The following is an 18,393-nucleotide window of genomic DNA, read 5'->3' as shown; positions in this document are numbered from 1 at the left end:
TTAAAACGCGTGTTTTAATACTGAAGTACGAAATGAGAACCTTATCAACGAATATAAAGCTTTAGAGAATCCTTTAAAGTGGGAATTTTCTTCTTTTACAGAACTTTATGTGGCATTTATGAAGCTGTAAAAAGCATTCCATTTAACCTCTGCCCTTCCACTTTTTATACTGTTTTGTTGATAATGTGTTCAATGGGAAAATATCAGGAACGTCTATCAAAATTACTGCTAGAGAGCAGGTGTCCGCTATTAAAGTGTCAGAAGATTGCTTGAGAAGCTTATGACGATATTTTATATTTTGAGCACGCTTTAATTTGGGAAAGCAAAAACTGTTTTACAATTGAACTGCACGCAGCCTGAAATAAAATGTGATAATAAAATGTCGCTGAATCATTTTATTAAACTTTCGTTATTGGAGGTTTCTTAAAGGTTTTTAAATTGCAAAAATAATGTCACAGAAAACAAAATATTACGAAAAATATTTTTTGTTTTTGAAATTAATTTTTAACAAAATGTAACATACTTAATCAAACTTAAATTTGGTCATATTTTTCAAATGAAACTTTTTTTTTAATCAGAACAATTGTTTTTTGAATGCATTTATTAGTTATTCATATTGTCATAGCATTACAATTGAAATTTAATACGGGAAAAAAATACGTATACATAAATATAGGGGTGTCCCAAACATTAGGGTGTTCAAAAAAAAACGAAAGTCGGTTTTTAAGTTGCACAGCCTTTTATATTTTTCCTTTTAGGTCAAAAAAATTATTTGAACAACGGCAATCCGTGCCGACTTGCGCCTGAAAGCGTGAACAAGCCCTGTGTACTATGCCGAATCAAAAATAAATAAAAAAATTTTGGAGGTTCGAAATTTCATATTGATAAAACGTTGCTCCTATAGCTCTACATGTACCTCAAACTATTTATCCAAATTTTAAAATATTTATGTGTCGAGCAGGAGGCAAAAAACTTGTAATTGTCTTCAAAAAGTTAAATTTTTTTATTTTTCTTCTAAAAAATTACACATAGATTCAAGTAAAATATCAAGTTCAAAAATTATTAGCGAACACGTTTTCAAATCAACATTTGTAACTAAATAATGAAAAAATTTGTTTAAAATGAAAAATTTAACTTAAAAATGAAAACAAAAATCGATATTTTGAGTACTAAGTGGGAACTTAAATATTACAAGAGAGCAAACATTTCTATTTAACGCTAATTATCGACATTACTTTTTATATTTTTCAGCTTGATAACTTCTTAAAATTTACCTTACTTTTTTTTGAATATATCGATAAAAATTTGGATAAATATTTTTGTTGTACATGTGGGGCTTAGGGGCAACGTTTTATCAACATGAAATTTCGAACTTCGAAAAAAAATTTTTTTTTTCGATTCGGCCTAGTACACACTGCTGGTTTACGCCTTTGGGCACAAGTCGGCACAGGTTGCCGTTGTTCAAATTAAATAAATTTTTCTAACAATTGTTTTGACCGAACATGAAAAATATAAGAGGGTGTGCGACTTGAAAAATCGACTTTCTTTTTTTTTTTTTTTTTTTTTGTAACACCCTAATATGCATAGTGATTCTTCTAACAACAAATTATTTATTTAATAAACGTGTGGTATAGAAGTCATTATAAGAAAAAGCAAATTCTGGAGTTTCAAAATATTCGTTATTTCTATACTTTTCTGCCTGTATGTAATTCTTGTTTCAAAAATTTCCCTTCTTTCATTCCCTTTAATTACTTGCATTTCATCATAGAGTATAATTTTGAAAAATAATTTAAAAAAAAAAGACCTTTTACGTTTCACCACGTTGTTTTTCAATATCTGCATAAGTTTTGTGATTATGACATGTCAGATGTTTATAGTTATCAAAACCAGCTCAGTCCATGAAATATATTTTCAAAAGTTTTTTTTTCCGTCGTTGGATTATTCTTAGCTATCTATCACGCTAAAAAGTGATTTTTGGTGCATCCAGCTCAATCAATTTGAAAACAGCTACCGAAATTCGGTCTTCTTTGGAAAAAAAAAAAAAACTTTTCCGTGATTTCCCCCCCCCCCCCTTCTTCTGCAAAAAAAAAAACGGATTGAGCTGGTTTTGACTAATCCGTTTCATGTGTAAGTTAATTTGAAAAAATATATATATCTAGGAATGTGTTTCGTTTCTCCTGTAAAACGGATGGAGCTGATTTTGATGCTAAAGTTGCATGTGTAAGTTAATTTGGAAAAAAAACTTTTCCATAAATTTTCTTCGTTTCCCCTGTTAAATTTTAAAATGTGGATTGAGATGGTTTTGACGTTTCATTTGTACTAGCTAAGTAAGAATAATATTGGCAACAGGAAATCTACATTAATCAGTAGAGTCACTATAGAATGAAAAATGCAGGGCAAAGTGGGAATAAGTGAAATAGTTAAAACAATTTATCTTTTTCAAAATTAACAGTTGGAAATTTGTTTTGAAAATTACAGTGCATAAAGAACGAACAAATTATTCTTTATAAAACTAGCATTGACGCATTATTTTTCATTTTTGACAGAAAATTTATATCTTCAAAAAAATTGTAAAACTTCCTTTTTATTTCTTTTGACAAAATGATAGAGAAAATATTTTTTTAACGAAATTTGCTTATTAAAAATATTTTTGTTTGAATGGATGAGTAAATAAAAGAAAGAATGAATAAATGAAAAACAAAAAAGAAACACTAAACTAAGGAATAAGTAAATTTATCAATGTATGAGAAAAAATAGATGAGTGAATAAACAAGTATATAAGTAAGAAAATAAAGGAATGAATGAATAAATATATAAGTGAATAAATAAATGAAGGAATGTAAATAAATTAATGAATTCATTAAGTGATATAATAAATGAATGAAAAAGTAAACGACAGGAGCTATTTCACTTTGCCCCATTTAAGAACACACATTCCCCTATTAGTTTCTAATAAATAAGTTATTAGGAAATAAATAAATAAATGAATGAATAAGTGAATAAATAAATGAAGGAATTTAAATGAGTTAATTAACTTTTTCAGTGATTTAGCAAATGAATGAATAAGTAAACGATACGATTTGATTTTACTTTTCCCCATTTAAAAAAAAAAAAACTACTGGAAAGGTAGCGCTGCAAACGGAAAAGATTTTACCATTCCACTCTGCTCCACTATTTCACTTTACCTCTCATTCCCTTACTATAATTTCTTATAAATAAATTATTTTTTACCAGTAAAACTCAGAAATTTTACCGTTAAAAAGTTCAAATGGGACGTATTTCATTTATTTATTTATTGTTAAAACTATTATTACGGTGAAGATCTTTAACGCGAATGCTATGTAATCACATTTTGGTTGCTTTTCCAACTTCACATACGTACAGTAAAAGCTACTATCCACGTAGCAAGTTGCAATATTATTCCTTTAAATTAATTTTAAATTCATTCATTCCTCTTTATTTATTTATTTATTTTATTTTTTGGATTGAATTGCGAGTATTTCAATCTGAGTTCTCTCTGAAACACGGTTTCCAGTTCAGTAAGTCAATGTCAAGAACTTTTTTTAGTGAATCTACACATTCAGGGTCAGATTCTTACATCAGATTGAATTATTATTTATCTGTTAACATAGACGAAGTGTTAGACTCTAAATTATAACATCCTCCCACGTTTCCAAGAGCAATAATAGCGTCAACTTGCAAACAGACGACAAAATATCATCACGAACATGCGCATTTTATCCAATTAGCTTCTGGAAACTGGTTGAGAAACGCGTAAAACACTCGTAGATTAGAAAAAACAAATACGTGGGCCTCATTAAGCGTAGAGCGATGATCCACAGATTTTTTTTTTCTCCTTACTCTTCATTCAAGCTTCTGGATGAATGAAATTGAGAATGTCTCTGATCAAGAGATAGGAAAACATTCATCATGCTGGCTCCTTGTTATGAAGAGGTGCCATCGATCGTCACATTAGATGTCTTAAGGAGAAAACTGGTAATCGGTCACAAGTCAATGTGTGGCTACCTTTAGGTTAATTTGAGTAAAATGTTTTTAAATATGTTTGTAAAATATGTGTTAAAATGTAAAGGAAGGTCTCGTAAAAATATCGTTAAAATAAAAAGTCAGAATGAAATAAGTTAAATCATTAAATATTAAAAAATATTAAAGCTGACATGAGATGAGAAAATTTGTGACCGTCTGTCTACCCATCTCCAGCACTCCCAAAGGAGAAAAATAATAATAACGATTAGCTCGATTCGAAGACAAGTTGCGAAGATTCCATCCATAGTCTATGTTTCCCTAAAAACAAGAAAACCTGCTGAAAAGCTGTTCTCGCTCACCAGTGGCAGTAGTAACACGTCTCAAAAAGAAAAAAAAGTGGAAAATCAAGGTTTTACACAAAATTACTTGCAACTGATTTATTCTTAAACGCTACAATTCGCGAAAAACAGTTATGAAGTTATGTTCACTATCTAGTTTTTGTTGTCTGAATCAGTAGTGCAGGTACTTAAATGTTTAAAAAAATTTCTTCAAAACTATAACATTTATATGATATGTCACTGTTGATTGCATCGTTCACACGCCACTAACTCACTAGTTCTGTATAATTTTGTGCAAGTTTTGGGGTAAAACAGACTATTAAATTTAGATTTTGAATTAATAACTGTTATAGTTCTTCAAATTTTGTTGTATGCCACTATTTTCGTTGATTAGCCATTTTTTCTGTATTTGCGAGGTTTAAAATTACCAAAATATTTTGTTAATAGCAAACAAAACTTACCTTGCGTAAAGTTGGAAATAGTTCCGTTGCCAAGGTTGCTGTTAACTATAATTCCATATTTTGGTGGATCGGTCATCACATACACCAATTCCGTAACTGGACTGTCCACATCTTCTGCTCTGAGAGTCTTCTTTGAAAATATAAATCCAATGTCGCCATTATCTAAAGGGGTTATCGATGTGGCACCACGATTTATGACGAGCTGAGGAATGATATTATCAACAGGAACAACCAAAATCTCCATTGTTGCTGGGTTTCGCTGAGGTTTGTTGGTGTTCGGATACAAATAAAACTCAAAATGCGTGTCATCAGTCACGATAAAAGAAAAAGAGTCTTCTAATGTTTCTGAGCCGTCATGCTGGTACGAAATCAAGTTTTCACTTATGTCTGCCATGGTAAATGAATTAACGACGGCAGTTTTACCCCTCAGTAGTTTACCGTTTATTGGTAATTGCGTGATGATGAATTTGATGTTTTCTTTACTAGTGTCGCTGTCTTCAGCTTTTAGTTCAAACGGCGTTATTAACCGTTTACCTCCTTCTTTCACTTTCAACAACGTAGTCCTCACAATGGGCTTTTTGTTGTCTACGTCGGTGATGGAAATTCTAAATGTCCTATAAACCGAATTGTATCCATCGCTTACTTCAAACTCAAAGCTGTCCACTTTACTCTCATCCTCACTGGTGTGGATGTAGTATATTTTACTACCAGCTATATCTAACTGGGTGAATGAAGTGATAGGAACCCCGGGAAAATCGGTATTTTCTAGGTGACCTCTCGTCGGGGCTCTTGTAATTGTAAACAGCAGAAGTTCATCATTGCTGTTAAGATCACTCGTACTTAAAGTGTTAGTATCTAGTATTACTTTTCCACCCTCGGGCAGCTCTACTCCTTTGTTAATGACATCAGGGTAAACCGAATCGATACTTTCAACAGTAATCCAAAAATATCGATCCACAAACGGGTTATATCCATCAGTTACATCGAATTTTATTATGTCTCTCACTCCATCAAGGCCGGAATGGGTGTATGCTATAAGCTCATTATCTATATCGGCTTGCGTGAAATTCATTCCATGTGTTAAATTGTAAAGTGGTAGTCCAGAAAAATCCAGATATGATATTGTACCATGCTTTGGAACTTGGCGAATGACGTACGTAATGGAAGCATCATCGGAATCTAAATCTTCAGCTTTGAGCGCTCGATTCGTAATAAGTTTTGTTTCTCCTATTTTGACGTCTAATCCGTCATTAATAACTAGTCTTGGTGTTTCGTCATCTACAGGTATTATCATTACCAGTAATGTTTTGCTTGAATTGTGAATGCCGTCCGTTACTGTTAGTTCAAACTCATCCTTTGTTGTCTCACTGTCATCGTGTTGATAAACTATAGTCGATCCTCTTGCGATGCGTTCGAGTGTAAAGTTTTGAACTTCGACTGTACCTGTTGGCATATGAGAAGCAATTAAGCCGTGCTGTGGTTCTTTTGTAACTATAAAAATCAGCTTATCTTTCGGGATGTCAAGATCAAGGGCATTTAGAATAGGTAAGTCAATTATGAGATCAGTTCCCTCCATAACAATGAATTCTCTTATATAAATTTCTGGGACTTCATCGTTGGTAGGATGAATCTGGATGGAAAAGTTATGTACAGGAGATTCATTTCTGCCATCCGAGCAAAAGAATGTAAATTTATCATCAATAGGCTCCGACCCTTTGTGGATGCTCTGAACATAACTAATATAATCATGGAAAATATCTGATATAGTGAAAGAATTTACAGGAATTCCAATTCTTTTCCTCTCAGAACCAGGGAAAGGGGCCATATTTTCAAGATAGCCATGAATTGGAGGTTCGATTAACGTACAAATTACGTCTTCGTCTAAAGTATCAGCATCTGTTGCATTTAAATGATGCTGGGTTATTAAACTTTTGTTTCCTTCGAGAACAACAAGAGGATTTCCAACTTCTACCGTTGGAGCCGAACTGTCAACAGGTTTTATAAGTACAGAAGCATAAATGTGGTCAACAGCGTTTCCTCCAATAATCCAATCGTTGGACATGTCTGATACTGACAAGTTAAAAGAATCTTCTATAGAATCCATCCCGATTTCTATCCCATTGTGAAGGTAAAAAACTCTTCCATTTTTCAAATCCTCTTGTTTAAATCTATCAACAACTACGCCATTAACTTCAATTGAACCAAAATGCGGTAAATCTTCAACTATGAAAGTTATCATGTGGTCGTCTGTATCTGGATCAGAAGCCTTTATGGAATCGCTTGTTACGGAGCTTCTCCCGCCTTCTTCAACTTCAATATGAACTCCCAATGTTCCTGGAAATATTTCTAGTTTTGGCGCCTCATCGTCAATATTTTTTATTAATACGTCTACACTTACTGTTAGTGAATGAGTTCCATCAGTTACTTCTAATAAAAAATTATCTTTATCCATTTCAGAACCACTGTTTACATAACTTACAATGCTATTTTCTATATCAGGTTTGGCAAAAGAATCTCCTTCAACCATTTCTAAAGTTCCAATCTGTAAAGTACCGTGCTTTGGTGCTTGAACAATTGTGAAAGTTATCAAGTGTGGATCAGTATCTTCATCGACAGCATTTAAAACTTCTGGCGTTATAACAGTAAATCCGTTTTCAAAAACTTCAATTCCTTTATTGTGAATAACCGGAGGTTTGTTATCAACAGGTTGTAGAAATATTTGGAAAACTTGATCTGGAAGTGTATTACCTGCTTTATCCTTTACTTCGAAGTTGAAATGAATAATACGTGGTAGTAGACCAAGTTCGCTTTCAGGTGGTTTGTAGGCAATTTTATGATGATTGATTTGAGCCTGATTAAATTCTGTTATTTCTATGTCTGGGTTTTCTGCTAAAACAATTTTACCAGGGTTCATTGGATTATTTACATCCGTGTCATAAGGTGGCTTTGTAATCTTAATAATAAGTTCTCTATCTCTTGTGTCAGAATCTGTGTATCGCAAATGCTGCCTTGTGATATCAGTTATTTGAAATTCTTCAACAGTCATCTGTAATGGACTGTCTGGATGTAACTCAGGTGGAATATTATCAAGAGGCATTATTCTTATAACGAACTCTTGAACCTGAGATTCGTTTGGAGGAATGTTATCGTCACTAAGTGTAAATCTCAACCGCTCTATTACTGGATTAGGAATATGATTCCCTGAGTGCCGATAGAATATATTTCCTTCAATAAGATCTTGCTGAGTCCACGAGGAAATATCTTTTTCGTAGAAACCGTCATCATACATCCAGTTTTCAGGATCTTCAGGAATATCACTTCGTTTCATGAGCATTTTTCCTTCTGAAGGTGGTGGCTGCGATAAAATGAATCGAATAGAAGAATCATCGCTATCAATGTCAGTAGCGCTAAGTACGAATGGAGTTATTTCAATTTCTTCTCCTCTTGTTATTGTTAAACCAGTATTCACGTTCAAGATAGGAGCATCATCGTCTTCTGGGTACACTATCACTGGAAATAAAAACTCGACTTGATGCTGTCCGTCATTTAGTCGAAATATTATGTTGTCGCTGTAAGTATCACTACCATCATGTTCATATACTATCAATCCAGATTCCAAATCACCTGGGGTGAAATGCTTCACTGGATTTCCCATCAATAATAACCGTCCATGTTTCATTCCACCCACAACGGTGATTACCACATCATCTATATTGTCCTCGTCAGAGATTTGCAAGTTTTTTGAGCTTTGCAGCCGTCTAGATTGTCCTTCGAACAGCAGTAACCCTGCATTTTTAGTTGCTAAAGGAGCGAGAGTGTTCATAGGATTCACTACTATTGTCAAACTAAATGGCTCAGAAGTTAATCCATCTGAGTCCACCACTTCCATTTCCACCAAGTAGAACCGCCTGACGTCAGAATCTGATGCTGGTGGCTTGTACGCAATTTTAAGGTCATTCAAATCCTTTTGATAAAAGGAAGTGATCGGTATGTTTTGATCGTCTGTACTTACAATGGAACCTTCTCCAATTCCTAATGGCGTTGTGATGTTGAAAATGAGCTTGTCAGACGGAGTCTCGTGGTCTTCTGCTATGAGAATATTGGGAGTTATTGCCGTCATGACAAATTGATTAACGTCCATCAATAATAAAGCACTGAAGCTGAGTTGTGGTGGAGTATTATCTTCTCCTTCACGAATTCGAACCATCATTTGGAAATATTCTTGTTTAATTAAGTTGCCTTCTAAGTCATTGAGCTCTACCACCATTGGAATGTAATCCCGATTTGGGGTCTCATTTGGAGATGTATGATGGTATCTATAAAAGAAAATATCAATTTATACATTTGAAACGTATAAAATTATTTATTTTTTTGGAAATTAAAATAATATAAGGTTCTACAAAGGAAACAGAATACAAAATTTTTGAAAAATGTATATCATGTATGCATACTTAAATGTATATGTTATACTATCAAAATTGATCAGTCTTAAAATTAGTGCAAACGATATTGTAGCCATCCTTTTGCAGTAATAAGCACCAAAAATGAATCATCATTTGTTTCCACTAAAGTCTTCAGTATGCTACTTTTTGTCTGAATCCCTGCATAACTTCTTGAAAACTCGGGAGTTTTTTGAAACATATTTTATATCCCCACAAGTCAAAATGACAATGTCAACAAAAATTATCAAGATATAACACAAGTTGACAATTTATTTACTTATATACAAAGAGACATGAATATGAAACGCCAATGCAGATAACATCAAAAGGTATGACCAGACAGGTAGAGCCTACTTAGGTTTTAGTAAAAAGAAAATACAAGGACGCCACTGATGCCAAATATAAAACAAAAGTAAACGTAAGTGAGCCCGTGAAGTACGATTCAATAATAGTAATCTTGTCAATTTTGATACTTGACGAAATAAAAATTGGGGAGTTTTTAGACAGTTAATAAGTTTATTTTTCCTTGTTCAAATTTGCATTATTTTTATTAAAATTAGTTATTTTACATCATATTTCACACATGATTCAAAATGACCTATAAAATAAGTACAGTCAGGGTTAAGTGATAGCGGAAGTAAACAAAGAGAGTTGCTGTTTGATGCAATATTGTCTACTTTCATGAATTACACGTTGGATTGTTTATTCTGTTCATGAGCATTTCGCTTATTTGATTGACGTTGTTTTCGATCGTCCCTACACCAAGCAGACAATGGTATGGCCGAGTGCCATGTTGCTTTGCTTACTTCCACTCTCACCTTTCGCTGAATGAACTATAATGTCCTTATTTACCAGCGGATTAGAACTCCGTCAGACACCCTAACTACCGATTAAAGCCTTCTTATTAGTTGATGAAGATTTCGAATTTCGATTCGGATGTGTGGAGAAGATTTGAATCGGCTGGCGAAAAATGCCCTTAGTGGCACCATAACTTTGAACCAGGTTAATAATTCCTTGTAAATGGTGATTACGATTACTTCTTAATTTTGTATAATATAACTATACAATACTGCAGGAGTTTTTCTTCAGTTTTTTGTCAATAGATGTAATAACTCTTAAAACACAAATGGGGCACTTAAAATTAAGAAATTGTCGAACTAAATTTGATGTCTGTTCTTTTTTTTATTTATTTAATACGTTCTGAAGCATCACAGAATGTTTTTTTTTTTAAATTCTCAAATATAATGAATGAGAAAATCAATGTAACCAAACCACAAGATACAAAACCATCATGGAACTTATTTTGCGCTTTACTGGCTCAAATTGCTTCTCGAATTCCTTACGCTCCAAAGCTTACAACTTGATGCATTGGTAAAGGGTTTACATTAATATTTCAATTTGCGCTTTGATGACACTCAAGTTCTCACTCCTTATTTCTAAGCAAAAGCTTCAAGTGTAATTTACCTGATATCTGCTTTTAATAAGGCATCACAGTCTTGCATAAACCCATTTGATGTATCATTGACTAGTTCACCGTAAGCTGGAAGTCCACTTGCAGCATTTAGAATTGATATTTTGCACAGCTGTTGTCCTCTGTCGTAAGTGAACTGCAGGACGCGGTTGTCAATCGGATTGCTGACACCACCCAGTTTATCCACGGTGAGAGGAATATTTTTCGTGACGACCTCCAGTTGCTCAAAAAGAACCTAAAACAAAAGTAAATTTTAAGAAATAAGCAGATACAATTTGAATGTTTTTAGCTTGTAATATTTTCTCAGTGTTTCGCGTCTTATTCTGCGTGTGTTTAGTTTTTGAATCCATAAACAGAAGCGGATTTACCATATAGCAATTGCCGAAGTCTCTATCTACCATAGGTGGCCTGAAGGGGGTTTGAAAATGTACATGATAAATGTTTTACCTAGTTCTGTAATAGACAAAAGGGAACCCCCAAACCTGTAAATCCGCGACTTTATGTTTAGTAGTTCCCAAACACTTCTGATTAGCTGCACCCTTTGAAGAATTAGTATTTTCGCACGGTACCCTAACCTATTTCTGTTACATATTGTCTGTTTTTCTGGAGAAGGCACTTCGCCACGCCCCCTTGAACGCAGAGTTCCATTTTACGCGGGGGTGAGCGGTACGCAATCCACGTGCTTTTAAAGGAGACAACCAGACAACTTGGGCGTGCATTTTAATGTGCAAAAAAGTCTAGTGTTCTTTACATCACTTGCTTCACTTGTTTGTTGTCATTTTGGTTATTCTTACATTTTAAAAACGGCTGCTTTTACAACAAAATGCTATGATCCGAATATCTCTTCTGCCGAAAACAGCGAAATAGAATCATCGGATACCACGTGATGAGGGAGGAGTAAAGTGCCTTCTTGTGAAAAACGGACAATACATACATTGACACCATAGACATCTCGCGGCACCTCTCGCCTCTACCTGCGGTGCCATAGTTTGGGAACCCCTGGTCTATATCGATTCTACTTTCACGTTGATTGCAGAAATTTTCTTTCCGTTTAAAGATTACTAGCTATGACAATGATGCCAAACCTTTTTACCCTAAGGGCGTGCCTCATACTGAGGTGAATCTCGAGGGCCTGAAGGCGTTTTCAAAATCTAAATTATTTTAGATGATGTGGGAAAGTGCAGGAAAGAAAAGAAAACTGCAAACTAAGAACAGTTGTTAACATTACAACATACTTATTTTGTTGAAACAAAGGTTCCATCTGTTTTTGGAAACCAATTTCTGACGATTTGAGCTGAAAGTTTGCAACAATCGTTCGTAATACCGAATGAACATGATCGGTTGTTTGAAAGATTCCAAAATATACTTCTCGATTCGTAACATTAAACAGAACAACGGGCTACATGGATAAGCTTCGTGGGACACATATGGCCTGCGGACCGTAGATTGGGCACCACTGAACTTAGACATAAAAGATTATAAATTAGCATCTAAATAAGTTAATGAGGTTTTTTTCCTCCCCATTCAGTTAAAAAAAATATTTTATGTTACCCTCGTTATCAACCTCTCGCCATCTAAGGTGCAAATTTTCAATCCTTAATCTCTAAAAATCGACTGGTTTTGTAGTAAAATATCTGAAGATGGCAGTTTCGACGCAAGACTTTTTTTGCACATAGAAAGTGTTCTATCGGTCAGATGGTGCAATGTCGGGCAAGTATGTAGGTGAGGCAATCCAACACATTTCGTTAGTATTTCCCAGGGTTCCACTTGAGCAGTCTAGTCCTGTATAATAATTTTTCAATGTTACGACTTTTTTGTTGACAATCACTGGAAAGTTTTCAATCCAAAATTTATCCATTTGTTCTCACTAAAATTCTGCATTCATAGTTTGTCCAAATTTCAGCCCTTCAAAATATAAGATGCTGTCGAACATTCGGCCAAACACACAAAAACCCCTTTTTAGAGGAAAAAAGATTTTACAAGTACTTCAGGGATCTTCCTTTTGCCCACATTTTCGAAAAAAAGGTGTGCTTAAAGAAAAAAAATTATTTAAAAAAATTGTGTTTGAAATAGATGTAAAAAACATGTATTTCCGGTTCACCTAGTATCTTTGAGCCATAATACTCAAAAATTCAGTATTGATTTCCTTTTGATTTAAATTACAATTTTAATTTTATTTTTATATGATAATACAGTAGAGTAGAGTAGACGTAAGTAGAGAGACTATTTTTTCCCTTCTTTCTTCTCAGGCGTCTCTCCCTCTCTCTCTTTCTCACACATACACATTTCGATGATTGAACAGATGAAAAAAACATATTTAAAAATAATAATAAAATTAAAAATTTGTTAAACACATTTTAATTTAAAAAGTGTTTGGAGGTAATCTTCATTCAGCCAAATAGTAAAATAAATGAAATTGGAGGTTAAAATTTCCTTTATTCTTCATTTTACAACTTTTTGCGCATTTTAGGTGCTTTCAGAATTTTGCGCTTTTCACTGACAAGCATCGGTGATTTCATCAACGTTATTTAAAGAAAAGTAAATGGTATTCCCATATTACCCTCATCTTATCTATATTTATAAATTCACATACGAAACAACATAGAATTAAATATTCAAAATGAAATTATGTCAGTAAGTTTTGAGATACACTGATTGTATTCGATGTTAGATTTTTCACAGTAATAAATGGTTTGTGTCATTTTTCGTAAATTTTTGCTAGGTGGTTCTGATGCAGTTTTAGCGCGCTAAATCCGAAAATGACTTTTATTTGTTCCCCATTACCCAAGGCTATTTTACAAAACGCAAATCTCAAAAATTCCAAAAAGCTGAGCATTCCGACTTTAAAATACTTTTTTTTCCTTACATTCTTGTGCTTTTTGCTTATATTGCACATTATTCTAATTGCTTACATCTAAACAAGTGAGGAATTTATTGAAGCAAGGGTTGAATTTTTTTACCCACCCTGATAAAGAAATACACGCTTTTCATCTCATGTTCTACAAGTTGTGCTTTTACTTTAACTTTTAATACATTTCCTAACGTTTTTAATTTTAAAAATGTAGGTTTTGAAGATAGTTTTTTTTTATTTCCTCAAACATTTTTGAAGCAAAACAAACATTTTGGGTAGGAATGATGTATAAATCTTTGTTACTAAACATGGCAGATGCAGAGCGATTTTCCTTATTTTCACTCCAACGTAACCTTCCTAAAGCAATGAATTTCTTTACGCCGCTGTGTCAGTTTAATTATTCTTGAAAATTGGAGGCAGAAATGCTGCCTCCGATTTCATGGAATAAGATCACATTACAGTGTATATAAACTTGGAAATGAATTGAAAATGAAAGTAAAGGTGCACCCATGAAAACATGAAGTGAAAAGAGCGAAATAGAGCTTGAGCAAAAAAAAAAAAACTTCCACGGAACAAAATTGTAATAAGTTTAAATATTTCATTTTTAAGAAAGGATGAAGAAGATAAGTGGTTTGTAAAATTATGACATACTTCACGAAAATCAATTTAGTTGATTAAGAAATGCGGTGAAAAAGAATTCTTTTTTTTTAAACAGATTTAGAGTTCAATGCTATTATTCCATCCACAACCTTTCTTCAGAGCCCTCACTTGTATAAGTATTGTAATGCATTTTTTTTTTTTTTTTGATACTTTTTTTTTTCGGAAATTTGCGTTTTTTGAAAGAGAAAACTTATAGGGAGAAAAAAAAAGAAAGACTTTCGATTTCGACCGTGAAAATAACACAGTAACCAAGTAAGAAATTTAAGAAACAGCACAACCATTATCACACTCCAGTATCTTCCGTACCTATCACAACATGTGGTTTAACCAGTTAGATGCAGCCCTGAAGATAGCCCTTTTATTTTTTCTTCTTTTTTTCCAGGACTCCCAGAGATATTGACTTGAAATGAGAACGTAGTGAAATTTGTGAACACAACAGCACCAAGGGTCATCAACAGGTCAGTATCGAAGCCACTACCCTTCAGCCAAGAATCCCGCTCCTTACAGATCCAACTACCTTGGCCAAACAGAACTATCAGAGGTTAGTATAATTCTTGCACGCGCATTTGGGTAAAAGAAAACATAATTTCAATGTTTTAACTTTTAATCCCATCCTTTCTTTTGGACAAATTGAGACAAAATTTTGTACATCGCGTCCAAGATGACATTCACAGAAAGTAACTGGATGAGTTAGACACAAAGTCCCAAGATGACACTTACGGAGAGTAACTGGATGAATTGAGACACAACATTTTCTTCATAGTACCCAAGACGACACTCACAGAGCGTAACTGGGTATAAAAAATTCGATCTTGTGAATGTTTGTTATTGAATGAAATTATGTTTCCTTTCATCACAGCGTATTTCTTTTTACCCCAGAAAGTAGATGGTAAGTGGAAACACCCCATTTATTTATCCATGAGTTTGATGTTTTAGATAATCGCACTTTTATTAGCACTATAATAAATGAATTTGGGAGACTTGGGAAGTTTACATCAACAATACGCTATCTGTAGCCAATAGATTACATGCGACCGTCTTAATCCTCCAAATTTAATTTGAAACAAATTTAAAAGAAAAATCGTTTAAACAATTTAATTATGTCCTGGATTTATGAAAAATACGCACAAAAGTGCAATTTACATCAGAATGAAATCTTCTAAAAAAAAATTGGTAGAATTAAAAACTTCGTTGATGCCACAATAACTTTAACGAATCTTATGTTATGAGCGAATGGTTTGATTTCCAATGGCCATGTTCGGAAATTACTAAACATTTCAAAAGTATTATCTACACCAGCGATTCTCAAATGGTGATCCGGTGAACCGGCAACGGTCCTTTGACGGTTCCCCAAAGATTTTTGCTTGTCCCCGTTAAAAAAAATGTCCTTACTGAAAAAATAAAATGCCATAATAATAACATCCTATACCACATCATTTACGCGAATTTGTAATTAGTTTTCGTATTTTTTTTATGATTTTTCAGCAATATTTATTAGTTATGTATAGTTATTACAATAATTATTCCTAACATTTAAATAATTTTTGTTACCGTTCTTTAAAGCACTAAGAAAAGTTTTGTAATTCATTATTTATTATAATTATCATTATTTTGTAAAAATAGAGAAAAACTCTCAACTGTTGCAAAAATGTTTTCCTTGAGTATTAGACTGTCGCCGAGTCGAAAAGTTTTTTATTTTTATTTTCAAAAAGATAAAAAAGAGGAGAAAACCTCACCGAATAGTGAAAAAATTTCCCCTATTTTTACTAATCCAAAAATAAAGGTTTTTCTTTTTTTCTTTTTTTTTTTTTTTTTGCTCGCCGGTCCGCGATTTTTTTCCAAAAGCATTTGCTGGCCCGCGGGACAAAAAAAGTTGAAAAACTGTGATATGCACTTCTGTTAGCTGAAATCATTCGAATGAGTAACAAATTTGTGGTTATTCTTTCTATAACTCATTATCCTAATTTATTTTATGTTTTGCCAAATGTTCAAGATACCGGTATTATATTACCGTAATTTACAAAAAATACTTGGGGAAGCTGACTTGGGGGTTTGAAGGAACTTAGCAAATGAAGAAGTGGGTTGAAACCAGTTTTCATAACATTTGCATTATTTTTACAATAAAAAGTACAAATAGTTATGGAGACGTTGTCCTCCCGCCTCCCAAAATACATCATTATATTTAAGCTTCGCATTAAATGTTGCTAACAAAATCCCTTATAACCCATTATATTAATAAATATAAAATTACTGGCTACTGAATTCATACTCGTATATGGCCCTATGGCCGACTACTGGAGAATTTACTTTTATTAAATATATTTTGATTTTTTAAACAAAAATGGCCCCCCGTCCCTGGAAAAATTTTAAATGACGAGCCTGGTGATAAGCTAATAGATTATAAACTTGATTAGTGATTATGTATTTAAATGAAAATTATGTACATTACTAAAGGCTAAGGAATAACTTTGCCATGTTATTCGCTTGTAAAATTTGAAATTTTGTCCTTACCTGTACATTAATGATTACGGGTATGATGAAAGTGTCATCACTGGAGTCATAACGGATCATCAACCTAATTTTATCCTGTGCTGGACTCCTAGCTCCATAGTGAGAATATTGCACATCTTCTTGTCCAAACTGGCACGGAAAGTTTGTCGGACTCAATTTTCCCGGCCTCTGAGACAATGGATCGTTCTGTATTACTCTAACCGTACACCTGTCACCAGGTCGCACACTGATATGTAAATCCAATTCCGGATCAACGTACACGGATCTTCCAAATGGAACCGATATTCCGGCATTCACTCGCACAATATTGAATTCTGTCACAGGTGGCTGACCTCTTCTCATATGGCTTCTCATATGGCCATGTGCGTAGGGGTAAAACAGTATCAACACCAAGCATTGCAATGTTAGTTGAACTATACATCCTTGATGACAACCCAAATACATGTCCAATAACAGATCTTTTTAAAAGATTTGACAAAATATTAACTGTATTAAGTGATTTCTTCTTTTAAAATTAAATCACTTCCTTAAATACTTGTTATTTTTCTTCTCGCACTGAATGTCTTTATTTCACAGTAAACAAATAATTTCCTTCATACGAATTCCAACCGCATTCATTAGAAAAATGTGAAGACAACTGATTCGTTTAAAATTATACCAAGGTGATTAGGAAGCAGAATATTTGGATCAGTTGCTTAAAATAGGGAGCCGAAAAAAAAGGAAGGAATTTCCATGTTCGAAAGAGGGATTCGATGAGGGAGGCATAGGATAAAAATCTACTCCTGCCGGTTGCCGTCAGCGCGAATGAGCAAGTAAAAGAGAGGCTTTTCCAACCACGTGCTTTTTTGCCGCGGATGGATACAGAGAGGGGAATTTAGCTTTACTCCACCCCCCTTACTTCGATTTTTTTTCTGCTGTTATTTTTTAATGTAACGTAAGTGGGTTAGCTCTTGGAGGATTCGAGATGTGAAACTAAACGATGAAATGTTTATTGTGTGGGAGAAAAAAAAATTCGAATAGCGAAGGAAATTTTGTGTTTGAAAAATCTGAAGTTTTTAATTTGATATTTTTTACTACTTCAGTAAAATGATCTGTTTTTCTTATCAAAAACATATTCATTGCTTTTCTTTGTTGCCTAGGTGTTTTTAATTTTTTTATTTTTATTTGATGACTTTTTGATTTTCTAAATTTTCAGAATTTGTCCTAGGCAGAAACACCTTTTTGGAGGTCACGGGAGGACACTGTGACTCCCAAAAAATGTCCCTATTCGGCAAATTTGGGGACAAAAATGCAGTGTTGCGATTTTTAAATACCTTAATGTCCCTTTTCATTAGAGGCACTTTTGTGTGCATACCTCAATTTTATCATTCGGCAAAATTCAGGGTTTCATTCGGCAAATTGAGAATTAACTCGCTCCCAAAAATTTAAGTTTGGGGTGCTCCTGGTTCTAGGTTTGGTAATATCCTATAGCGAACTTATACTTTTCTCCTACTATGTTTATGATTTCTTCCGTTAAAGTTTAGTATTTTAAGACTACTACGTACAAATAACACAACGAAATGAAAACGAAAAATAAATATTGCGAGTGTTATGCTTAGAGCAGAAATTATAAATGGAGGGAGCAAGCCCAATCATTGGCTTAGCAAAAGCTTGGACAAAGATCTCAAGTCACGTA

At 33.6% G+C, this 18,393-nt stretch overlaps 1 protein-coding gene across 1 annotated transcript in view; it reads right to left on the bottom strand.

Moving 5' to 3' along the window:
- LOC129216583 (FRAS1-related extracellular matrix protein 2-like) overlaps nt 1-17,060 on the bottom strand; it is a 102,119-nt gene extending 85,059 nt beyond the window's left edge. Inside the window, exons 1-3 of the mRNA XM_054850797.1 lie at nt 16,719-17,060; nt 10,690-10,931; nt 4,784-9,099 (exon numbers count right to left, since the gene is read on the bottom strand). Of these exons, the coding sequence (XP_054706772.1) occupies nt 4,784-9,099; nt 10,690-10,931; nt 16,719-17,060 (4,900 nt within the window). The remainder of the gene's footprint in view (nt 1-4,783; nt 9,100-10,689; nt 10,932-16,718) is intronic.
- Nucleotides 17,061-18,393: the final 1,333 nt, after the last annotated feature.

Source organism: Uloborus diversus, chromosome 2, assembly GCF_026930045.1.
Source record: "Uloborus diversus isolate 005 chromosome 2, Udiv.v.3.1, whole genome shotgun sequence".
In the NCBI taxonomy this organism is placed as follows: domain Eukaryota; kingdom Metazoa; phylum Arthropoda; class Arachnida; order Araneae; family Uloboridae; genus Uloborus; species Uloborus diversus.
The sequence above is the reverse complement of the archived record's forward strand: the minus strand, read 5'-3'. Positions and strand labels throughout refer to the sequence as shown.